This window comes from Erpetoichthys calabaricus, chromosome 17 (assembly GCF_900747795.2).
Source record: "Erpetoichthys calabaricus chromosome 17, fErpCal1.3, whole genome shotgun sequence".
Lineage (NCBI taxonomy): Eukaryota > Metazoa > Chordata > Cladistia > Polypteriformes > Polypteridae > Erpetoichthys > Erpetoichthys calabaricus.
In genome coordinates this window covers 38990841-39018136 of record NC_041410.2, presented here as the reverse complement: position 1 = coordinate 39018136, position 27296 = coordinate 38990841, and the positions used below count along the sequence as shown (strand labels likewise).

General features: G+C 37.5%; 1 protein-coding gene across 1 annotated transcript in view; it reads left to right on the top strand.

Annotated features, from left to right (window-relative positions):
• Positions 1 to 27296, top strand: part of ntrk3a (neurotrophic tyrosine kinase, receptor, type 3a) — a 948732-nt gene that overhangs the window by 146599 nt on the left and 774837 nt on the right. Inside the window, exons 2-3 of the mRNA XM_028822657.2 lie at positions 12448 to 12522; positions 13407 to 13478. Of these exons, the coding sequence (XP_028678490.2) occupies positions 12448 to 12522; positions 13407 to 13478 (147 nt within the window). The remainder of the gene's footprint in view (positions 1 to 12447; positions 12523 to 13406; positions 13479 to 27296) is intronic.

Genomic DNA, 27296 nt, shown 5'->3' with positions numbered 1-27296 from the left:
TCCTGACTTCCTTCATAATTGTAAACACTTACATTGTCAATGCTTAATTTCAGTTTGCTTAAACTGTAAACCAACAAATGTTAGCTGTTTTGGTCTTTCCTCATAGCTCATAATATGCATCTCTAGATATTCTCTATCTCTATTGTTTCCTTTTTCTACTATGAAGCCCAGTACACACAGTGCTCCAAATGAGGCCTCATTAGTGCATGATATAATTTAAGCAAAACCAAGGAGCTGGTGGTGGATTTTAGGAGGCCCAGGCCCCTCATGGACCCCGTGATCACCAGAGGTGACTGTGTGCAGAGGGTGCAGACCTATAAATATCTGGGAGTGCAGCTGGATGATAAATTGGACTGGACTGCCAATAGTGATGCTCTGTGTAAGAAAGGACAGAGCCGACTATACTTTCTTAGAAGGCTGGCATCTTTCAACATCTACAATAAGATGCTGCAGATGTTCTGTCAGACGGTTGTGGCGAGCGCCCTCTTCTACGCGGTGGTGTGTTGGGGAGGCAGCATAAAGAAGAGGAACGCCTCACGCCTGGACAAACTGGTGAGGAAGGCAGGCTCTATTGTTGGCACAGAGCTGGACAGTTTGACATCTGTGGCGGAGTGAAGGGCACTGAGCAGACTCTTGTCAATCATGGAGAATCCACTGCATCCACTGAACAGTGTCATCTCCAGACAAAGGAGCAACTTCGGCGACAGACTGCTGTCACTCTCCTGCTCCACTGACAGACTGAGGAGATCGTTCCTCCCCCACACTGTGTGACTCTTCAGTTCCACCCGGGGAAGTAAATGTTAACATTATACAAAGTTACTGTGTGCTATACCTGCATTTTTATCACTCTTTATAATTTAATATTGTTTGTTATCAGTATGCTGCTGCTAGAGTATGTGAATTTTCCCTTGGGGATTAATAAAGTATCTATCTATCTATCTATCTATCTATCTATCTATCTATCTATCTATCTATCTATCTATCTATCTATCTATCTATCTATCTATCTATCTATCTATCTATCTATCTATCTATCTATCTATCTATCTATCTATCTATCTATCTATCTATCTATCTATCTATCTATCTAAGATTCATTTCCGTTCACTTGTATTAAGCATAGTATGCTATGTAACTGACTTTATTTCAAGTGTACTATGACTCACAAGTTAGTTTCATAAGGTATTTCAGTCTCTATTCCCAACATGTTACAATCTTGCTTCAAATTTACAGAAAGTGGCAGGCAGCCTCAATGTGATATAATACTTTGAGAGACTTGTGATGGGATAGTTTAATATAACCTTCCAGATCATCACGGTCACAGATGACAACACAGAGGATTCCATATCTTTTTCACTTCATATCATTCTGACATACTTGGATGTTTATTTCGTAGACTTTAGCCCAGCATTTAACACTACTGAACTATCAAACTCCCAGACTTGGGTCTTTGTGCCAACCTTGGACCAGAGTAGTATGCTGAATCTCCCAACCCTTCTTTATTCATGACTGCATGGCCAAACACAGCTGCAACTTCATCATTACATTTGCCGACATAATACCATCGTAGACCTGATAACAGTTTATAGCTGTGTCAGTGACACAGTGACACCAGGATAACAATTTATCTCTTTTAATCTGAGTAAAACCAAGGATCTGAGTAGAGACTTCTGGAAGTAGAATTCGAACACACAAATATCTACATTGCAGGGGATGCTGTGAAGAGGGCGTCAGCTTTAAATTTCTTTAAATCACCATCACTGATGACCTCGCACGGGCACAGCACTTCTTGGCTCACCAATGCCTTTAATTACTTCTGAAGAAAGCACTGATGATCCCATGTATGCTTACCAACTTCTACAGGAGTACATCGCACTCTGTACTCACTGGTATCGTGATTGTTAGTTGATTATAACATTGAATTTTGGCACATTAATTTTGCATTTCAATTAATTATTCACATTGTTATTTTTAATGTCTTGATGGTGCCATCACTCAATTTCTGGGTTATTTTGTGCCTCATATGATTCCTGGTTACTCTGTATGCGACATTGTAATAACTATGACTATTTAAGATGGTGTTGAGGTTTCAGTAACTTTCAAGTTTATAGATGTAAAAGACCATTTAACAACCTTTTCTGAGTGGCAGCAGTTATATGCAAAATGATTATTAAGTCAGATAGGATTTTTTGGCTGCATGTCTTTCAACAACAATTTTGGATTAACGTTTTGTGTTAAGACAATCTGGCTTTCTGACCTTTTGGTTTTTGACTTTTGCCGGTTTAAAGAGAACTCTTTGCTGTGCCCTTTTTTGTTCCTTCATTTCCTGGTCTATTTTTTTTTATGAAATTGTCTTTCTGGATGTGATTTTTGTATCTTTAAATTGTGACATTTGGCTCCATAGCATCCTGGTATGGCACTTGCTCAGCTTAAGACCACAATGTACTGAAGAGGGTGGTGAAGTTGGCACACGGGGCACATGTAACACATGGTGCAGTAGAAAGGAAAACAGATTCAGGGCCAGTTTTTATCCACAGGTCCACTAATACTGAAAAACGCATGATATACTGTATACAGTATGTCACTCAATGTATTATTTTGTATTCTTTTTTTATCTATTATATAATGTCACTAATCTATGGATGAGCATTATTTGAGTTTTGTATAAAATGAAATTATTTTATATATTTTAATCTGTCACTCTTAATAATGATGCCGGAGAGTGGTAATTTGTTGCATGTTGGTTAGACATACAAATAAGAATTTCCCAGTAATCAGTATATATGAGTAGCGCTACTATTCTTACTACAACAAGCAAGAATTTCAATGTACACTGTACACATGGCAGTAAAGTTGAATGTGAACTATTTGTCCTTGCCTGAATATGGGAAAGCTATTGCAGATCATGTCAGTACCAACACCATGGCCTTCCATTTTAGTATTAATAGTGTTGTGTAAATAATGTCGAGTCCTTTCCTGTGAGCAATAACTGTGTAAGGTGGTGAAACTGTTTTTTTTTTCTTTCGGAAAAGGGCAGTTTAACTCCAGGATTGGTATTTACTTGATAACAATAATCACATCATTCTTGGGAATGTGTCAATGCTGATAAAGTGATGATTCATAATTAACAATTATCAGTTATTAGTTGGAAATACATTGCAGTTCCATTACTGTCCATGAAAAGTTGCTGTAATGATATATAAGAACTCCCCATCAGTTAGTTAAGTAGAAAAGCATAAAACAGCATTCTTACAGGCACTTTCCCCAGGTCAAGGTCAAGGAGTCTGGAGTCTATTCTAGAAACTTCAAGTTGTAGGCAGAAACCAACTCCAGATCACTGTGCCAGTTAATCAAAGTGCCCACTTGGGTACACTCCAAAATGGATCGTAATTAGAATAGAAACACAAATTAAGCTTTTACAGCCATTAGAATGTGTCTGATAAGACTAAAAAACTCAAAGAAGGAAAATCCAAGATATAATTAGAAAGACAATGACAAAGCAAAATTCTAGCTGCCCCACTGTGCAGGCAAGCACAGGTTTTGAACCTTTCCCTACCAGGAAGTATGGATGGCCCAATTGTCCACCACTCCTTAGACGAATATTATAGTTCAGGCTCTCCATCTAACTGTCTGCAGAGTATTTACCCCTTCAAGTACTATTGCACCTAATCCTTCAACAGGCCCATTTCTGACCATGTGCAGGACTATATCAATCAATAGATGTTCTGTCCTTTCTCAACCCTTTCTCGCCTTTCTCTATCCTTCTTTCTCTCTCACATTATTTCTTTCTGTATTCCTTGGATAGGTTGCTTTCTGTGAACCCCCACTGCAGCTGCAGGACATATTGCTTCCCTTTCAAAACCCTTTTACCTCTATGGTGTTCTTCCATTGCTTGTGTGACTGTTCCATTCTCTTTTCAACCCATGTCTGGCCCTTCCCTTCTATTTTGCCCAGAGACTGCTAGATTTAACTTTTGCAACACTTCATGCTATCAGTTTAAAAGGAAATACTGATCCATAAGCAATACATTTCTTTAATAAGAGATGGCAAGAATATACAGTACACCAATCAGCCACAAATATTGTGTAGGTCTATCTCATGCCTCTCATACAGTTGTGATCCATTTAGGGATGGACTCCACAAGACCTCAGAAGGTGTTAGCAGCAGATTCTTTAAGTCCTGTAAGTTGTGAGGTGGGGCCTCCATGGATCTGACTTGTTTTTCTAGCATATCCCACATATGCTCGATGATTGAAAGAACAACCTTGTGATTTTTGTTTGAGTTGGGAAGAATTTTTCCTTTTATTAGAGTCTGTCTCTTTTTTAAGTTTATTGCTAACAATCATATCTTTGGATTTTTAGAGGAAACCCATAAGGACATAAATCTGACAAACAAGATGACACCATTTAGTTCATCAAGCTCATTTGTTTAGGTAATACCTACTGTAAGTTGTTCCAGTATCTCATCCAGATACCTCTTAAAGGTTTTCTGCATCAACAACATGTCTTGGTAGTTTGTTGCTGTGGAAGAAACCTCTGAGGAAAACAGGAATATTTAAATCAATCAGCTTTTATTCAGTCATAGACGAGTACATGGATTCATGCATTGCAAGGCAGAAGAGCACCAATTCCCCTTTTCGGTTAGCTTTATATTTTTTTTCCCTCCTTCCCCTTTCCCCTTACTTATGGAAAAGCATAATATTGTTTACCTAAGCATTTCATTTTATTACGCAAATGGGCCATCTGTTTCTGTTTTGTGTCAGATGAACTGTAAAGAAGGAAAGGTCATCTTTTCTGTGTCTAACAGACACGTTCCTAAAGAGGAAATTGTCCCAGGTCAGCTTACTGCACTAATTCTTATGACAGACGCCTGTATGAATATTCTGCCGTTATAGCAAAACAGCTTTGTCAGCTTTTAACCCTTAGTAGCTTGCAAGGACTTAATGTTTCTTTCACATTGCCATTTCCCACAACTCTTTGCGTAAAGTAATGCTTCCTGGCTTTTGTCTTAAATGCACTGTCTCTTAATTTCCACTTGTATCCATGAATACATGACTCAACCTTAGGCTGTGTACAAGATGAAACAGGTATACTTCCAGTGCTGGCTCCAGACCAGCCATTAGGCCACATATTTAGTTAATTTTACAGATTTCTGAATTGGAGGGACACAATCTCAAACGACCAACGTCAACATGTGTGTGCTTTTATAAATTACTATCATTATTATGTTCATGCTGATGTTTCCCGATCAGCTCCCTGATCTTACCCCACCCCTCAAGTCAATCTTGCACACTTTACAGAGAAGTTACCATAATTTAAGTGAGTGTTCGGTCTGTGTGTGGCATCATCTCTACACACTACGCCATGCTGTCTTCCTATTTGACCAATAAATAAATCAAACAAGTAAAGGCTGAAAAATGTTTAGAGGATTTATTATCCTGTAATTTCATTTTGAAGATGACAAACAGGATGCCAGATGCAGTGCATGAACATTAGCATATGAAGTACTGCTTGGTGTACATTATTAGTTTGTCGTTTGCAGGACAAAAAAAGATTGTACTTTAAATGAAAATCTCTGAAAATGCATTGCCTTTACAAATGCTTAAGAGCCAGAATACAGTGACCTGAGAGCTGCAGCAATGCGGAGCAGCTCTTTTAGAATAAATCACTCTAGTGAATCATAAGGTTGCTGTTCTTTATAGTCACCGCTGTTCATCACACACAAACCTCCTTTTAAATCTGTTAAAAACAAAGTCCATTCAATCTGCTGGGAGGTAGATTAGATCTCACAGAATCGTTTTAGCTTACTGTGGAGCATTGATTCAGAACCCCCAACCTCCCATTAGAATCCCATGAAATTATTCACTTAATTTCAAGATTTAAGTGTCCCTGAAAGTTATTATCAGCTTTGTGTACTATGAAGAAATATTACACCTCATTCAAAACTGCATTTGTGTTTATCAGTATAATCAAACCTTAACAGTGATTTTGGTGCACTAAGTGACTCCATCATGTTCTGTGGATTACTTCCAAACAATTCTACCTTCTGTTAAGGGTCTCCTGTCTTTAAATTGTTTATTATCGATGTATCCCAACATAGTGTACTACTGTTAGATGCCAGCAATCAATCAATCAATAAATCAGTCTTTATTTTATAAAGCAAGGCAAACAAGAGAACTAACAAAAGTAACAATGTAAAATACAAGGTTGTTGAGTACATGGTGAACTACAAGGAAGCAAATTCTAAATGGTCTGCATGGAGAAATATGAACTGAGGTAAATGGGAGCTGACAATCCAGTAAACTCAGGACCAGGGAACATAGAATAGAAAGGTCAGTTTAAAGAATAGCGACAGCATATACAGTAGTAGACTACACTGCAAGGTTGACAAGATGAAATGTTAATTGTGACTTGAATGTTTCTATGACGGATATTCACAAACAGGCCTGTGGTGGATCTACACAAATAGACAAGAGGAGGGAGTTCCAGAGTGAATGAGCCTCAAACCTAAATGAGCATCATCTATGTGTTGTACAGTCATATGAAAACGTTTGGGAACCCCTATTTATTCTTTGGATTTATATTTATTATTGGCCGAGCTTTCAAAGTAGCAACTGCCTTTTAATATATGACATGCCTTGTGGAAACAGTAGCATTTCAGCAGTGACATTAAGTTTATTGGATTAACAGAAAATATGCAATATGCATCATAACAAAATTAGACAGGTGGATAAATTTGGCACCCCAACAGAGATATTCCATCAATACTTAGTTGAGCCTCCTTTTGCAAATATAACAGCCTCTAGATGCCTCCTATAGCCTTTGATGCGTGTCTGGATTCTGGATGGAGGTATTTTTGACCATTCTCCCATACAAAATCTCTCCAATTCAGTTAAATTTGATGGCTGCCAAGCGTGGAGAGCCTGCTTCAAATCATCCCATAGATTTTCAATGATATTCAGGTCAGGGGACTGTGACGGCCATTCCAGAACATTGTACTTCTCTCTCTGCATGAATGCTTTTGTAGATTTTGAACTGTTTTGGGTCATTGTCTTGTTGGAATATCCAACCTCTGCGTAACTTCCACTTTGTGACTGATGCTTGAACATTATCCTGAAGAATTTGTTGATATTGGGTTGAATTCATCTGACCCTCGACTTCAACAAGAGCCCCAGTCCCTGAACTAGCCACACAACCCCACAGCATGATGGAACCTCCACCAAATTTGACAGTAGGTAGCAGGTGTTTTTCTTAGAATGCGGTGTTCTTCTTCCTCCATGGAAAGCGCTTTTTGTTATGACCAAATAACTCAATTTTTGTCTCATCAGTCCAAAGCACTTTTTTCCAAAATGAATCTGGCTTGTCTAAATGAGCATTTGCATACAACAAGTGACTCTGCTTATGGCATGAGTGCAGAAAGGGCTTCTTTCTCATCACCCTGCCATACAGATGTTCTTTGTGCAAATTACGCTGAATTGTAGAATGATGTACAGATACACTATCTGCAGCAAGATGTTTTTGCAGGTCTTTGGAGGTGATCTGTGGGTTGTCTGTAACCATTCTCACAATCCTGTGCATATGCCGCTCCTGTATTTTTCTTGGCCTGCCAGACATGGGTTTAACAGCAACTGTGCCTGTGGCCTTTCATTTCCTGATTTCATTCCTTACAGTTGAAACGGACAGTTTAAACCTCTAAGGTAGCTTTTTGTAGCCTTCCCCTAAACCATGAGACTGAACAATCTTTGTTTTCAGATCTTTTGAGAGTTGCTTTGAGGAGCCCATGCTGTCACTCTTCAGATGAGAGTCAAAGGGAAGCACAACTTGCAATTGACCACCTTAAATACCTTTTCTCATGATTGGACACACCTGTCTATGAAGTTCAAGGCTTAATGAGCTAATCCAACCAATTTGGTGTTGCAAGTAATCAGTATTGAGCAGTTACATGCATTCAAATCAGCAAAATTACAACGGTACCCAAATTTTTGCACAACCAGTTTTTTACATTTGATTTAATTTCATAGAACTAAATACTGCTTCACTAAAAATCTTTGTTCGGAAAACACTCCAGTACTCAGATGTTCCTAGGAAATGAGAGACATACCTCAGTTATCTTTTTTGTTGAAAGTAAATTATAATGCAGGCTGAGAGGGGTTCCCAAACTTTTTCATATGACTGTATAATGGGTGTTTGGGATAGAAGGATCTCATTTGTCTGCCAGCTTGGTACAAGACAAGAAACAGTGACAGTTAATCTGGAATGTGGAAATTACCAGCATTGTAATTCCTTATCAGAACTTCAAAGATAATGTGATTATGCATGATAAATGCTAGTTTGCTAATTATGGTGAATTCGTGTTTGGCATCAACATTCAGAAAGTTTGGCAAACTGTTCATACTTCAGGAAGGCCTCAAAACTGAAATGAAGTAATTCAACTGAATGGTACTGAAGGTTTTGACAGACCTCTTGTATATCAAAGTAAGAGAGACATGGTATGACTCTAGCAAAACTCCATTAGTATTTGAAAGACATTTGGACCATTGCAAAGTTGTGAATCTTCAAAATAAAGTTTGCTGTCAAGCTGGTAAAAGGGAATAGTGGGAATAGTTCCTAGAGAAATTTTGATCTGAAGATTCCACATCAAGTAATTCATGTAGGTTTGGATTTAGCTGGTATCCATGTAATAATAATAATAATAATAATAATACTACATTTTATTTATGTAACACTTTCCCCATGCTCAAGGTGCTTATACTGAAGTGTCCATGTAGGTGAGGGCATCCCAGAGCATTTTGACGTGGGCCCGGAGATTCAACTATTGCAGAGGCAACCTGTAGGTATTTAAAAAAAAAAAGCAAAGTACCAATACTTTTAGTATATCGCATAAAATGACAGAAAGTGGCTAATTTACCACTGGAAACAGCAGAATGCATGCGTCCAGAGAAGCAGAAGCACATCATAGACAAACATGATCCAGAAAAGTCAATGCTTTTGGTTAGTGGTTTCCAAGTTAAGTTCAGGTAGACCATTGTGGCTGCAGGTTTTAATCCAAAAACAAGTTTTGATTAAATGAGATTCTTACTATAATTAAGCAAGTTATTACTTCTTAGATTATGTGTTTTTGTTTCAGTCCAGACATTACAAAACAGGTTTTGATCAATTTGTAATGGAATTTAGAAAGCATGTGGGTAATGTATTTTTTTATCTTGGTTTTAAGAATGTTATTATTGTCATCACCATCTCCATCATCATCATCATCATGACTTTCAGCCTGCTTTTCAAGGTGTCCTGAGCATTTAAGACATTATTTACAAATGGGCACAGCAGTGTGTTTGAAACCTTTCAAGCTTTTCAACATTCAGTGTCATTTGACCTGGTACTGTATCTAGACCACTCGTTGTTAATTACCATTATTTAGATACAGCTAAATAAAAAGAGCTGATTGGAAAGAGTGATTTGATAGGAAAATATCAAAACAGAGTTTAAATATATTACTACAACTCTCTTTATATACAGTATATAAAATCCAATGTCTGTCTGTCTGTATGTCTGTCCGCTTTTCACGAGAGAACTACTTAACAGATTTTTTTTCTATAATTTGCTTGAACATTCCAGTTGATTTTGTGACTTGTCTCACTGTGCTATGTATCATAGTTCGCTTGCGGTACCGATTTATTTGTGCGAATCTGAGAGACACGCAGTGGGCCGAGGGAATGGGGGCAGAGCCCTCGTTACTCATGCACCAGCCTCAGGGCGTATCTTACCTCTGCTTAGCTATTAAGATGCTAGCTTAGCTAGAACAAGAGAACTACTTAATGGATTTAGATTGGTTTTTTTCTATAATTTGCTGGAACATTCTGGTTGATTTTGCGAGTTCTATTACCACTCTAAGAATCAAAGTTTACTTACAGAAGCGATATATTCACGATAATCTGTGAGAGAGACCGAGGGGAGGGGGAAGCGTGACGTCAGGAGTAGGCAGCTGGGCAGGGCCCTCACCACTGTCCTGTTTCAATACTACACGGGTGGAACTGCGGGGGATGGCTAGTTTGTAATAAACGTAAATGTTGCACTACTGTGGTTTTGCAGAGTAGGAGAAAAAAGACCAGCGAAATAAAAAATAAGATGCTGTAAGTTCAAGGTAAAATGACTCACTGATTCTAAAACCAACTGGAACCAAAACCTGCAGCCATTCAGGCTTGAACTTGAGAACCATAACTTTTAGATAGATAGATAGATAGATAGATAGATAGATAGATAGATAGATAGATAGATAGATAGATAGATAGATAGATAGATAGATAGATAGATAGATAGATAGATAGATAGGCTTTGGACAGAAATAAAAACATTAGTCAAAATAGTAGAGTCAAGTGTTTTGTCTTCTGGAAAATAAAATTATTTGATGGTGTGAGTGCAGAAGAAATATATTGAAATGAAAACCTACCAAAATAGTGGGTCGTTCAGGACAAAAAACGACAACCCGTGTCATAACATTTTATGTATATAATGAATAAAACAGAATCTACTCATGGAATAACCAATTTATGGAGCTTCCCATGATAAATGCCCGACAGAAATATACCAAGTTTCTAAGACAAAGCTAATGCAGAAGACCTTTGACCTAGAACATTGAACCAGAATCTAAGCTATTAAAAGAGCTTCTGTATTTGAAGGGTTGACGCGAGTAAAAACTCCACTGGACTTGACCCTGCCCTACATATTGGGCTCCCTCCAGTGTTTCTAGGTTTCTCTTCATTTTCCTAAATTTTTGTATGAGATGTCATCATTGTGTACCCCTTGATAAGCTTAGAGCAAGCCAGTATCTTAAAGCTGTTGATGATGTTGCTGGCTTTGGCTCTGTGCCGCCACAAATGGAAGGCAGTGTATAAATGTTCCTGTAATTATTAGCAGTACATTCTGCTGTGTGTTCTTACTGATGATCAGGAATTGCCAACTTACTCACATACAGATTATGTATTATTTTAAAAACACAGAAGCCAGCATGAGCATTTTAAATGTAAAGCAGAAGCAACCTATTCAGCCCCTGAAGTATTTGTTTCCACCTTTATGCTGATTGGTTCAGTTGTTAAACTTTTTATAAATTATGCTAACTCGAACATAGGACAGATCCATATTGCTTCTGTTTTCTGTGTCTGCTGTAGTCTGCCAACATCCCTGGCTTCTGCCTTGCAGCTTTTAGTGGAGTTAGAAGTGGAAAATGACAATTTGAGCAGTGCTTTGTGCTTTACACTTTACAGTGAACAGATCAGACATCTTTATGGGCCTGTTGCTTGTAGCAACTCTTTTTGTTGTTCCATACTTTGTGACCAGGTTGGTCTCCTCTGTCATCTTTGTTCTGCTGGAGTGCCATCCTGATAATTATGTTAAATATAATAAACTAAGATAAAATTCCTAAAACTCTTAAACCAGTTCACAGACATAGTGGGCTGAAGCCTATCTTGGTATCACATGAAAGACATGAAGCAGCCCCAGACTAGGAAACAGACTGTCACTAGGTACGCTAGTGCACACACACAGATTCCTGGGCCAATTCAGAATCACTTATTAACGTAACATGCACATCTTTGAGACATGGGAATTAAATCAGAGTACCTGGAGAAAAACTACATGGAAAAAACAAGGAAACCATGCAAAATGTAGATTTTTGAGGCAGTAATGCAAATCATTGCACCACTGTTCTCCCCCACTAATAAGGTATCAGGGATAACATAAGATTTTATCGAAATTTTGCCACATTATATGTAAATCTTGTAGATATTTATGACAAAGTATTGACCAATTCTTTAGTTTATTTTCTCCTCAGAAAATTAAAAATGATTGTTTTCTGCATATTTTGATTGGTATAATTGTTGCTTAACACGTTCATGTGTTTTAGGTCGCTTGGTGCAAGTAAAAACTTGAATTTGATATAAAAATGAATTAGTCATTCTTTAAGTGAGTACTTATGCTTCAACCACTATTTATTTGGAGTTGGCATAATCATCTGGCATGAGCAATATGTGGGTTTGCATACGTTGGTTTAATTCCTCATGTCTGAGAGAGTGTGGGTGTGTGCGAATGCACCCAGTGATAGACTGTAGTTTGATCCGGTGCTCCTTCCTTTGTGCTCCAGCTTCTGTGACTTTGTGATTTTAGTAAAAGGATATATAGTAATCATTACTTAATTGTGAATAAATCATGAATTCTGGCTGTTATCTCTGCACATCTCGTGTCCGAGACCTCTTGATTAAGCACCATACACAAATGAAAAGTGTAACACTTACATGGTCTAAGCATCCATTACATCCAAATATAAAAACAGGATGGAATAATGTCAGTAAAAAGATGGATTTAATGGTAACTGTGACAAGCCGTGGGGTATAGATGTTGTGTTTTAGAACTTATCCTTGGGTGCCTGGGAATGACACATTTTGTTATTTCTTCACAGACACATTGAGAACTGGAGAGGCCTGCAGACACTCAATGCCGTGGATATGGAACTCTACACTGGCCTACAGAGACTGTAAGTCATGCTATAAAATTGTCTTTTGAGAGAGATACTTGCTTGGTTAAGCATTTGAAAAAAAACAATTCTGTTTTCTAGTGCAACTCCTTGCCATTCTACCTTTATATGAAACAGGAGAAATAATGCTACACAGTCTCATGACCGCAGTGCATGACCTTTGGAAGCATCTTGAATCCTGATCTATAATCCCACACTCATCTTCATAATCCCTTTTTACCTCAGTACTGATTTGTCTTGTCCTGTGGTCACATTAGCATATTTCTCATTAGCACCTCATTTAAAGCCCCTGCTTTGAACACTGCCAGAGAGCCACCATTTTCACTTATGAGCATCCAAAGTGTGTTTGGACAAATCCAGTCTCACTTGTGACCTTTTTTAACTTGTACTTGTCCATGTGCCCCACATCTTACAGCAGGGTACTAGTCGTGAATCTTCTGTGCACTTTGCCTAGCTAACTTGAAGAATATGTTTTTATGATTTTGCTTCATTATACTACAATACAGTTGTGCTCAGTTTAAAGTAACTACTTCATAAATATTGGATGTGTCATAGAAACTAGAAATTTGTTAAAATAATCAGATGATTTACAGTAAGTTGTTTAAATGGAATGATGATCCGAATTTGAGAAAAAAGTTTTGCAAGTGGTTTTGACCTCAAAATCAATAATAACATCTAAAAATTCAAATAATGGTGACTATTTCTTACATTAATTGCCAGGGCGTAATAAGAGATTATTTTTAAAACTAAGCGCGGGGAGCAAGAATAGCTCTTTTTTGAACATTTGAATGCATTAAAAACATAAACGGATGATAATGCCTCTCTTGGAAATCATATTGGCTAAAATGTATCAGTCATTTTCTTTGTTTTAATTTGTGTTTTAGCACCATTATGAACTCAGGTCTTCGCATCATCCTTCCACGAGCCTTCGCCAAGAATCCCCACCTTCGTTACATGTAAGTAACTGGCTATTCTTTATTGATGCATTCTGTGCGAATCAGGAGAAAAGAAAAAAAAAGAAAGAAAGAAAAAGCAGCCTGTGTCCACAGTTGGTCACTCCTGGGGATGGTAGCAGAATGTGAGTTTTGACCTAGCTGTGGTAAAGGGTAACTTTTTTCCAAGCTCTATTTTTGTGATGTGAACTGTGAAATTAGCCGTGTTGAGATCCCCAGGTTGGATGTCTGCTTTATTGAAAGTAGCATATGGTCCAACTGTGAAGATCTGCACCAAATTTGTACCAGTTTTTCTGCAACAGATGGAGCAGCGGCAGGTTACGGTTCCCCTAGCGGTGAAAAAGAAAATGTTTTGTTTTTTTTTTTCCTTTTTTGACAGAAAATCCTTCTGGATATAGCTTGTTTGATATTTTAGTAAAACTGAATATTGATTCAACATGTTTCTCAATCATCCGTTGGGTCTGTTTGCTTATATAGGCACTTTGCTGGTTTAAGATTTATAATTAATGGCTAGAGATTTCTCAAATGACGAAGGGTGTATAAATAGGCTTAATCAAACACTACTTAGTTGTTGTTTGAAAAGGTAAAGCAGCCCTGTTTGTTTGAATTATATTAAGAATTGCTGGTAATAACATTGTACTAATGTGTAAACCATACTTTAGGAAGACAACACCATTTTTATAATTATTTAACAATACATTGTCATGAAGGAGTTATACAAGTCAGACTCATATTTGTCTCTATTTAATTACGAGTGGAATTAACTATGAGAATGTGAGAATTGTCTGGAACTGTCTATACAGAGCAGCAGCACCTTAAAATGGTTAAAGCAGGGAGTTAAACAAATAACTTGCAGTCCTGATTTTACAATGAGTTACTGTCTTCTTTCAACATTTTGATTGATTGCATTTTTACTTGGCAGTTGTCAATGCAAATGGAAAAAAAGGCTTCAGGTTTTCACAGAAGAGATGTGCTGGCATATTTTTTGATCCAAACTTGTTATGCAACATTCAGACAATGATATTTTCTCACCTGCTGTCGTGCTTGATTTGCTACTACGTATTTCCCCACGTGTTTATGAATTTTAAAAACTCCTGACTAGTGTGCAGTGTTTACAGGAAGCAGGCTCCATCAGTATATGTAAGACGTTCGACAGTACCTATCAGATTCTTCCAAGCAGGTTTAAAAGGGCAGATGACAGATGAAATCTGAACAGTGGGCTCCTATCATTGCAGATGCACCCAAGTGTTTCTCTGAGCAGTGTACTCTGTACATTTTTCTGTAATCAGGAAATAGAATGGCTCACAACAACTATACTTCTGCACAAATATTAATGCAACCTACACCAACAGGTCAAATTTTAGTCTTGTGGAGGAAATTACCAACGATTTATGCTCACCAGATGTTTCAGGAATTTCCAATTGCATTTGTCCAACACATGCATCTTTTAAGAATGCAACCTCTGTGGTTGAAAAGGGCAGAGGTTGTCAGCTGTTTACAGAGAGCTTTCGGTTTGTGCAGAAATCTGGTTATGAAAGAAAAGTGGTAATTCTAGAATGAGTTTTATACATTCAAAGGCAGATGCACAAGCTGTGTGGTTTCTACATAAAAAATGCATACGAATATTTTCTAGTGCTATATGTATGTTTTTCAGTTTGATTCTGAGATTTTCACACTTTTTTTTGAGATTTCTTGGCTTGGTGTACCATCATTTGTGTATGGGTGTTACTTCAGTGTGATGTCCCGTCTTATTCAGTTTAATCACTTTAAGACTCTTTCTGAAAATAACTTGTCTTTTTGACTTACTGTGTTTCAATTGTGTTCATGGAGTTTCCTTTTATTTCTCTGTTTCTTTTCATCATACTGAATCTTGTGTGTGACAGTGGCAAGTATAAGAAAATCGTCAAAATTTGTCCTGAGCTGGGTGAATCGTTCAACTCTTACAATCTGTAATGCTTTGTTTGATTAAATGTTGACGATTTTGTACAATTTGGTAGTTTTCCTTAAATTGTTTCTTATTGCTATTTTATGAATTGAGATATTTTTTACTTACGCAATTTGGGATATTAATTGGCAAATTACTTTCAAAGTTGTTTGCACCCTTTCGGAATTGTTAAGAATTTACAATATCTGTTCATGAATAGGATATATCATTTTAACTCTTGCATTTACTGTTAAAATACTGGAAGATTCACTCGAAAGAGGCCTTGAATATTCTGTTGTAACTCCCATTAGGATGAAGCATTCTGTTGTAACTCCAGTTAGGATGAAGCAATCTGAACCAAAAAAATATGCTGTATACCTTGATGTATGTGTAATCAATTGCATTTAATGTGATGCTGGAAGTGGTTTCCGTTTTCTGCCAGACATTTCGATGAGGCGCTCCATGTTCCTGAACGTATCAGAAAGCATCTAAGGGGGAATAGAAATTTCACGTTGGATGCTTTCCTTCAAATCTTCCACAGTGCAAGACTTGTTCTGATAGACTTTTCCTTTGAGCATACCCAAATGGAAGAAGTCTGGTGGTGTCACATACAGTGACCATGGTGGCAAAGCCCCTTTGAAATTACCCTGTTTGCTCCTTGCTGATGTGTGTCACTTTGTTCCATCTTGCTGGAAGTAACCTTCCATTAACTCACGATCATTCAGTTGATTCTGACATCGCTTAAACGAATTGGTGACCCAATAGGTTTGCACTATGAAGACGCACTACTCAATACGGTACACCACCATCCTGATGAGAAGTCGAGTGACTGAGTGAAGGGGTATGGGGGGGGTATGCACCCAGAAGTTGCAAAGGGAGGTTAAACATCGCAACGGCTATCTGGCGCCCACCTCATCACTCCAACGCAGGGGCATCCCGGCTTGTTTGAAGCTCCATATACTGAGGAGCACATTGCACGTTGTTTCGTTCAGATTGCTTCATCCTAGCGAGAGTTATTACAGAAAAATCAGGGCATCTTTTGAGTGAATCTCCCTGTAATTTCTGAATTAAGAATTTGAAAACATAACTAAACACGATAAAGTGTATGTTTCACATGATCATTAGGAGATTGGAAATAAATGGAACCACTGGCCTAGTGTTTGAAAAAAGTAGATAGAAACTCGGAACTGTTAAAGCTTAAACAGTATGCAGTTAAGAAAGGATGAGATTTGCTGAGGTGAATAGTGTGTTTCCGTGATTTTGTTATAACTTTATATTCTTCTAAATTAGTCTATAGAATTATGATTGATGTCTTGAATAAAGGCAGCATGCAGATTTTGAAGACATTGTCAGCAAACCAATTCGAAAGTTAATGATTTACCTCCAAACTTTTCATGAGGCCTTTAACTTGTAGTGCATTTTTGTCTTTAGCATTTGATGTTACATCTTTAACGAATGGGTTAAGAACATGCCATAGAATCCTATTACATTCAGTAATGTTTCATATGCTCTACTGTCTATAACTGAATGTAAAAGATGTGAGTGGGAGAAGACAAAAAGAGTAGAAAAAAGAAGGATTTAAGCAGAAAAACACATCAACATATAAAAGACATAAAACAAGAGGTCGGCCAGTAGGACATGTGAGTGTGGATTTGTGTGATGAGAAAATGGTGAATCAGACATTGAAAGGAGACTGAGGGCACTGCAAGAGGTGGATTCAGGAAGAGAGGAGAATGCCACTCATTGTGGCAGCTTGCTATTTCCAATTGCTAGTCAGGGAAGAGAAAAAAGGACAAATTATTGCCTTAAACCCAAAAAAGAGCAAATCAGGCACTATAAAGACTTTCTTGTTGTCTATTATTAATAGCCAAAAGTTTACTGAGAAACAAAGCAGATTATTGAAATCCTGCAATTCTGTAACAGTTACACTGATGAAGGTGTGTGTGCGTGTGTGTGTGTATGTGTGTTTCTGCTTTGTGGGGGTTGTGTCTCAATTACATCAAAGCGGAAGTTGAATTAGAGCATCTCATTAACATTTAATGAATAGAAAAAGTCATTAAAGACGACTCCCCCTTCCTTATAGTCACAAATGGAGCAGATGTGCATGGTAATTGCAAGCTGATTAAGAATGCAGATGAGAGCCCCGTGGAGGTGTAGATTGGAGATTTAGTGTGAGCCAGCATCTATGTTGGGGGCAGTGAATAAAGCTGGGTGGTTTAGAAAAATGGGGGTGGGGATGAGAAATTTAATTAATCACCATAAATTAATTTCACTTAAAAAAAATGGCGTGCTTAATTTGCTGGCACTGAGTTTGTTGTGTTTTAAATGTGCCACTTGTTGAATGCTTTAACTCAATTATAAGGACTACTTTTCACTGTTTTGATTAAACATCAAGTAATAATCAACACAAGCACACGGGACAGTCTCTTGTTCAAATACATGGCTTAAAAGTTACTTCAATACATTACTGATTACAAATACGATACCTGCTCTTTCAGTAGTTGATATTAAAGAAAACTTGTAAGATAACATATTGTATGTATACTCCCAGCTTTCTTTAGTTTCTTCCTACATTTCCTGAACAGACAATCACAAAGTCATTGAATGTATTGACAACAACAACAACATTTATTTATATAGCACATTTTCATACAAAAAAGTATCTCAAAGTGCTTTACATAATGAAGAAAAGAAAAATAAAAGACAAAATAAGAAATTAAAATAAGATAACATTAGTTAACATAGAAAAAGAGTAAGGTCCGATGGCCAGGGCGGACAGAAAAAACAAAAAAAAAACTCCAGACGGCTGGAGAAAAAAATAAAATCTGCAGGGGTTCCAGGCTACGAGACCACCCAGTCCCCTCTGGGCATTCTACCTAATATAAATGAAATAGTCCTCTTTGTAGTTAGGGTTCTCACGGAAGGACTTGATGATGATGGTCATGCAGACATTGACGACTCATTATTGCATGAATCACTTTAATAAAACTAAACCTAAGTGTTTAGTTACAATATATTTAACGTATTGTTTAATGCATTCAAAATTGCAGATATTGGCAATTAATAGCTGAAAGCCCAAGAAGAGCTAATGTACAGTTCATAAACTGCATCCTCATGTTGACGTCATGCTTCTCAAGCAGTTTAAGGGCAATTATTTGGGCCAGGGAGGCAACATTATAAAAATAACTTTCAATTTAAATTTCATAACGTTTAGAAATGCTTGATTGCCAGGAATTCAGCAATGATCTACCAATTGCAAGTATATAATGGTGGTAGAAGTGGTTGCCACTGGATGATAGTAGCTAAGGCATGTTACTTTGCATTTTTTACTTTTATTTTTAAACAGTTGCTTTCTTAGACAGTAGATTCCATTTCAAGTAATGAAAGAATTCAAATGCTATTGTTAGTTGTTGTTGGATGTGGAGAGTTCTTGGCTAGCTGTAGTTCATTACTACAGTTATATAATGTGTTACTTAAACCTAAATCCTAAAATTTTTCCAAAGATGTAAAATTATGCCGATTCTAAGATTGCTGGCTGAATCTGAATATGACTGACAGCAGATCATTCTGATGTTTTGTTGATTTATTACAGTTCCAGAGAAACACTTAATCTCTACAATCTTCAAATAATGCATCTGTGAGGTTCATGTTAGTGTAACGGAAATGCTGAGCACACATTAGTAATTGTAGCATAAGTATTACTGAGCCGTTTTCATACATTTCTATGTAAGTTTACTGGTTTTTATTTTTTACTTTAACAGAAATACACATCAAGTCACTTTGATTTCAAGGAGTATAAGAAGTGAACTGTTTTGACTGAGGTTATGAAGATGCCTTGCAACAGAAGAGATGTGCTTACTTTGTATAGTGATGAATAAACAATTTCATTGCTTTTAATAATTAAAGAACATCACTTTAACATATTGAATAAATAAATACACCTCTAAAGTTGTACCTTTCTTATATGGTAATACTGGGTCATCCAACCCTGCCTATATCTGACCACCCTAACTACTGAATTTTCCCCCGTCCCTATCCCATGCCTTGCATCTTCATGACTGCTGGAGTTTCGCTGTTTTGCCATCAGGAAAGGTTGTTAGGGCTAAGTTGTTTCATGCAGACAAACAGACATAGTTATCATAGTATGTTCTTTTCTCATTATAAGCGAATGTATACTGTAATAAAATGGGGTGAGAATACAATACAGAAACATCTTTCTTGGCAGCACTCTTGTGACCCTGTGGGTAACAAGATGTGTTCAACGTAAGGTGTAGTCAAGGGCTATAGATGAAATGCTTGGTTTTTGTTTAAGGCAGATTGTCTAGAAGTTTTGCACATGCTCACACAATGATGATAGATATCAAAGAACACCGTGTATGTTGTGTGCCAACACCTACTACCAAAGCACAGAGATTTGTACAAAGCAGTTTATCCGAGAGAGTGAAAAACAGGACTTTCTGTGGCACAAAATCAAAGACATACTTTATATACAACTCACTTCAAGGTATTAGCTGTTGAACAGAGTGGCACAACCCACACTTTACAATTAACTAGCGGATTATATATTCATTAAAAAAAAAGAAAGCAAATCTAATCTTTTGTGAATCATCTCTTCTTTTTTTAACTCTTTGTGGAACTAAGGTGTATTGGCTAAAATACAATTTATCCAGTCTTGCCTTATGAGCGTGAAATTACAGTGGTACCTACCACCCTCAACTAATCTGACTCTCTGAATGCTGAACACTGTACTTTAAAAATGGTTTTATGCTTAATCCCAAAGAAAATTAAAACCCAGAGAAAAATATTTGAACTGTGATATAAAAACTTAACAGGCTTCTATGTGAAAATTAAGGGTTATATGATAGCTTTGTACAGGAATAAAGATTATCCTCTGTTATTTCAGCTTTGGATTTATCCAAAAAAAAAAGCTTAATAGCATCTTATTGTGAAGCTGTGCTTCTAACTCGAGGCAAAAATCCCCCACAAAATACATACTGTAGTTATAGAAATGAGTATGGCACTCTTGGAGGGAACCCGTGGGATTCCTTCAGGATGCTAGAGGGCTGCAGGTAAGCCGTGATGGCTTTTCTGCTGAGTTTTAGCACATCTTATAAACTTAAATTAGAGGCACAGTATAACATAATGCTGCCGTGAAAGTGTTTCTAAAAGAAAAGGGGTTAAAAAAAATATTCAGTACTCAAGAACGTGTCATGTTATAGCAGTGGCCTTGTTTACTATATATCATGAGCTGACAAAAATATGATTAAATAAAATATGTATGAGAAGCAGGTACAACACAGAATACAAAAATGCTTGTCGCCAAAGACACAGAGATGTAAATGAACAGTTCATAAATGCATGTCATTACTTGGGTGACCTAAGATTTGTGGTTTCAGGGGAAATAAAATTAGGCTGCTTTTGTGGTGAAATGAATTCAACGACAGTAAGCAACAGATTAATTCACTTTTGCATCTGGTGCATTTCTGTGTTCCCATTGTTTCTCATGGCTTCACCTAAAGTAGGTAACAATTGCATAAAAGATATGTAAGGTTTTAGTTTTGGAAACCAAAAGGTTATATCTTATGATTATTCTTTCATTGAAATCTGAGTAGAATGCTCATTTGTAAATTGCACAGTAAACTCTTGAGAAACCAGCTTAGAAACCTTTTCATAATGCAATAATACATTTGTGAAACAAAGAGAAAAACATCAAACTATTACTGATTAATAAAATCAGGGGTCTAGTGTGCATAGGAATTTTGATGATCTTCTAAACACACAGAAAGAAATAAACAGAATAAAACGATGATAAAATAATTTTTAAAATAAGAATGTAAGGTGTTTCCTAACCATGAAAATGGCATATGAGTATAAAAGGTACCGGGTAGATCTGACGCTGATATACAAACCCACACTGACAGACTTGTTGACAGAAGGAAGCTGTATTAGGAATAGATGAAGGCTGTCATTGCAGGGTGTGTCAAAGAAAGTACAGCTCTGAGAGCAAAGCTGCACGATTGCCCCAGGGTGCCATAGGACAGAATGTAAGCCCTGAGGCATTCTACATACGAGGGAGAACATGCAGTCCAGATGCCTGACCCTCAAGGGAGAGAGAGATCAAAAGTAAGGCAATAGAAAGCTGGTGTAAGGTCAGTAAAAGCTCTTCAGGTCATCAGGAGTAAGCAAAAGTATCATACCTGGGATAATGGGCTGTCCCAGAGATAATACAGGAGGCTTCAAAGAATCTGTATTAGCTTATTGTTATAGGGACACAATAGGACACAAAAGGGCTCTGTAGCCTACAAGACTCAGAGGTACCTGTCTACAACCCTGGTTTAAAACCTCTCTCTGCCATTGAAACGTTAAGCCTAGAGTCTACAGGAGGATAGCAGGGAAACGTTATTTCCATCCAATGTTGCAAAACAGGCTGAAGTTCTGTGTGACTCAAAAAGATGTAAGAAAGACCAAAGGAGAAGTAAAAAAAGTTGGGGTCCCAAGCCAGGAAAACATGCTGTTAATGGAGATTGCATTGCAGATTGAGGAAAGGACATTGGGACAAACCCCAGTGCAGTCATCATCAACAACAGCAACATTTATTTACAGGGTATGACACACTTTAATGCATACTGTATGAGCTGCTCAAAGCATTTTACATGCAGTAAAAGAACAATTACAGTTATATAAGAGGTAGAATGAAAGAAGTGCTATTTTATAAGCCTCTGTACTTTAAAATGATAAAAGTCAACTTAATAACATATACTATGATTTAATGGCCAAAAAGAGGAGGAAACAAAAAACTGCAGCTGATAAAGAGGCATTCTGCAGTAGCTGAATGTGATAAAGTAATTCAATATTATCGACATGATTAAAAGTCCTAGAAGATTCAGTGCTGCAGCTTTTGTCACAGAGGTAGTATCCACCAGACTCTCCAGCATCGAAAGCAGATGTAGAATACTTTGGCCAGGTGGCAGGTGGCAAATCCCCACTCAGAAATCTGAAAAGAGTAAAAATAAAGTATTAGTAACTATAAATAAACACATTCATTATATATACACACATATACAGCATATTATATTTATAATAGTTCCATTCTGTGAAAGCAGTCATACCTATTGCAGAGAAGAAATGCAGAGCTTAAAACATATGATTATGCACTATTAGTTCTAAACCTTTATAGCATTACAAAAAAATTATGAAAAGGCCAAATAAAAAAGATTGTTTTTAAACACATTCAACATAGCAGCCTGACATATCTCTATTAGTAAATCATTCCAAATTTTAGGGGCAAAAAGGCAAAAGGCTGCCTCACTAGCTCTTTCATGATTCACTGTTTGGCTGAAATATACAGTAATAGGTGCAAGATTGGTAAAAGTGAAAATTAAGGGTTATATTTCTTTTACTTTCTTAAACCTAAAGACACAGAGTGCCTCTCTTTATGCTGCAAATGTGAAGTATTTTACTTTACAGTGCATCCCCTGTTCTTTTTATGGATACCTTCCCTCTCACAACTTTAAAGGGTCACACTCATTCTCTTACCTCTGAAGTGTATCACGTCTGTGTGGATAGCGCTCTGAGTACTGAGAAAAGCACTATATAAATGTAACGAATTATTATTATTATTTTAAAGAAGTCATTTTTGTAATTAGTAAAATACTGACCATTAAAGAACTTAACTTGAATCCTAAACTAGCATTAACATTATAAATTAAATTCATCACACAAATTTATAAATTTGCAGTAGAAACATTAGCATTCCCTTCATTGAGCACATTACTGACCAATTTAATAAACAGCTGGAAAGTAAGGAACATCTGGGAAGTCTCAGAGTGTCCTGATTTTCAGAAATGGACAAATACAGATGTGGGTTTTCCAAGACCAGGGTAGTAAAATGTTGGACGTTCCCTGCAGTATAACTTAATTTCAATTGTGTGGTCCACAATGAGATTATACGACAATGTTTGGTCACTCTTGTTCAGTTCAATTCAAAAGAAGTCTATTATCCCATGAGGAGAGTTTGGTTTGTCAGCAGGTTTCACAGAGGACCATGTTATGACATTAAATGCACAATAAAAAAACTCGGCCAAAATACATAAAACTTTGTATACACAAACATAAATAGCAGTAAATATAGTACTTAAAGTCTAATATCAAATCGCATATATTTAATCAGCATTAAAACATGAATAATAACTGATAAGGGCGGCACGGTGGCGCAGTGGGTAGCGCTGCTGCCTCGCAGTTGGGAGACCTGGGGACCCGGGTTCGCTTCCCGGGCCCTCCCTGCGTGGAGTTTGCATGTTCTCCCCGTGTCTGCGTGGGTTTCCTCCGGGCGCTCCGGTTTCCTCCCACAGTCCAAAAACATGCAGGTTAGGTGGATTGGCGAATCTAAATTGGCCCTAGTGTGTGCTTGGTATGTGGGTGTGTTTGTGTGTGTCCTGCGGTGGGTTGGCACCCTGCCCGGGATTGTTTCCTGCCTTGTGCCCTGTGTTGGCTGGGATTGGCTCCAGCGGACCCCCGTGACCCTGTGTTCGGATTCAGCGGGTTGGAAAATGGATGGATGGATAATAACTGATAATTGAACAGCCATGTCTTAAACATGTGGATGTGTATTAAAGTTGTACCGCTTTTAGAACCGGCACAATTATAATATGCGTTGCCCTCCTAGAGTATCAGCAACAGAAAAAGAAAATAAATAATCCGGGGCGCGAGTGACCAACACTACTTTCCTACTACATCACCTCAAGTATAGAGACACACCAGTGAAAGCAGGGTCAAGTAAAAAATGATTTTTGTAAGGCAATACACACGCTTACTGTAACAAAAAACTCTATCTACATAATATTGTGCTATAGTGCTTCCCTCCTCACACAAATCACAGCACAAAACACTTAAAAACACACACTACTAATACAGAAATTTGAGCAAAAGAAACAAAACAAAAAAAAATGTATTTATAGTCCTTTAAATCTTATCTGTACGGAATTGTTGAGCTCAATCTGCAGTGTTGGAATGATGCGCCGACCATACCTCCTATTCCGGGAAACGTACATATTAACCGTTCCTTGTGCTGGCCCATCAGGTCCACTCCCGAATACCTTTCACCCGAAAGTAAAAATAATTCATCTGGAAATGAACCCGGGTTCACCTGATGTTATCCATGAGGTGTCAATCCTTTCCCTCTTGCCTTTTTCTGTGATGGCGTTCAACTCTCTCCTGGCTCCGTGCTTTATTTTTTTATCTCCTTTTTCCCGCCACCCATTTACATACTGATAGCTCCTCCCCATACAGTCTGTTGGCCCACCAAGCCAGGTGCTCCCCTCCCCCTGTTCAATGGGCCGGCCTTACAAATTAAAGCATTCTACTAATAACAGGAATGGGAACAGGTACAAACTCACAGGGACACACACATATTCCAGACGACCGTTACAAAGTAAAGTAAAGTAGTTTAGAAGCTAAGTAGCAATTGGAATGAAGGAGCATTTGAACCATTTGCTTTTTATCCTCGGAATGTTAAAACTGTGTCCTGATGGCCACTATTGAAGTTGTGTGAGCAGTGGATGAGGCCTGCCTGAGATTATTCACTCCACTTTTCTCAATTATTTATTAAACGGGTCTATTGGACTCTTGAGCTGTTGATACTTTACTGACCCATTTTACAATTTGATATTTTTCTGTGTTTCCTCTAGGTACTCCAGTTTCCTCCCACAGTCCAAAGACGTGCAGGTTAGGTGCATTGGCGATCCTAAATTGTCCCTAGTGTGTGCTTGCTCTGTGTGTGTGTATGTGCCCTGTGGTGGGCTGGTGCCCTGCCCGGGGTTTGTTTCCTGCCTTGCGCCCTGTGTTGGCTGGGATTGGCTCCAGCAGACCCCTGTGACCCAGTAGTTAGGATATAGCAGGTTGGATAATGAATGGATGGATGGATATTTTTCTGTATTTATTACTAACATTAAGACTAATTCAGACTAATTCAGCAGAACATAAGTTAACTAAGATTTGGTACAAGATTTGTAATATTGACAATTAAAAGACAAGGGAGGCGCTGTTGTCCCTTTTTGCTCAAAAGTCACTTCAGTGATTACAATTACGAAAACTTCCAGGATTTCCACCACTTGGTCTTTGATAACTGTTTCTTGTGAATGAAAGGTTCTTCTAAAACCAATTATTAGTGTCTTAATTTTTATAAAGTTAAGTTGTATAAAAGATTCATCACACCAGTTAACAAAGTCATCTACCAGTGATCCGTGACCACTACCATTGATCTCAGTAAATAAACTAATAATCACTGAGTTGTCAATAAATTTTAGGATTAACTTACTTTCTTATATTCTGAGACAGCCATTATTAAGGTAGAAAACGTACAAAAGAGATGAAAGAACACACCCCTGAGGGGACCCTATGGATGAGGGAAGCATGTCACACAGGCAACCGTTTACTCTTTCTCTTACTCTTTGAGTCCTGTCGTTAAAAAGCCAATCAGTCACCCTACCAAATTAAAGACCAAATTATAATATTTAATAAGTCTCTCTACAAGAAGGTGGGGTTGGATAATATTAAAAACTGTTGAGAAATCTTCAGACAGGAGCCTTGCATGAGTCTAGAGACCCGACAGATGGTTATATAAGAAATGAAGCATAGTGACAGTAGTGTGTTCTGTTCCTCTATTAAACTGGTAGGCAAACTGAAATGGATCTAATAAACCCTGAGTTTTCTCTGGAAGTTTCCTTTTTATATTTTTTGTTTTTTTTTTTCAAATAAGTTTATAACCAATGATGTGAGAGCCATTAGTCATTTATGATTTTGGGATTTTGGTTTTTAGTTACTGGAATTAAGGCAGTTGCCACAGCTTCTGAACCCTTTGCAAGTCTAATGATAGCCAGAAAATAAAATAAAATCTGCTCTGCAAAAGATTTAAATAGGCTTCCATTAAAGCAGTCTGGCCCAGGACCTTTATTTGTTTTTCATTTTCTAGAGTTTCTCTATGCCCTTTTAAACAAGCAAAATATTTGTTCCTTATCAGAAGCCATCTGCCTTAACATTGCACTTGCTCAGTAAAGTCAAACAGCTAAAACCTTAAGTTTTTAACTTGTAATTTAATAAGAGTTATTGTTAAAAATCTTGCATGGTTATTATTTTTTGACTGATGCTGGTCAGCTAAAGTTTTAGTGCCTGACCAGGCAGAATGGATGTATGGATAATTACTTTTTATTTATTTTTTTCTTATAATAAAATTTAGATTTTTAATGTCAAGCTTTACATGTGTCAGTGCCGAATCCACCTCATTAATATTGCCTTCTCTAGAAGAAATTTTCTTTTTATGTAAAAATGAAATTGTGGATTTATTGACCCCTAGTTTTATTGTTAGGATATTGTGAGGTTTCTAAACTCTTTAGGGACTCCCCCCAACGGGACAACATGCCAAAGAGCATCCCGAAGCACGATCACCACGTTTATGGAAGACTATTAATCCATTAATTCATTGCTGGGCCAACCGCAGACTCACAGCGCTGCAGCAGCTCGCCGGCAAAGCAAATCCGAGTCGATCGAGGTCGTGCTATGAGCACCTGTCATCGATAGGTGATGCAAGGATCATCATAAATGCAGGGAATAGTATTACTTGGTCACTAACCTGGCCACGAACCTGCCTGTTTTCTGTGTCTGTGTGTAGGAGAGTGGTAGATCCTGCTACGATAAATAACCATTCTGTTCCTATTTCGGGCTGAATAAAGCTGTTTTTGCTAAAGTACTGAGACTCAGCCTCATGTTTTGGGGTCACACTTCACAATATATATTAAGCATGTCTTTACAAACAGTAATACACAGTAGCTATTAAAAATATCAGAATATTAATATATATCTGTACTTGTATCCTTAAACAGATCCCAATCTGTACATGGAAA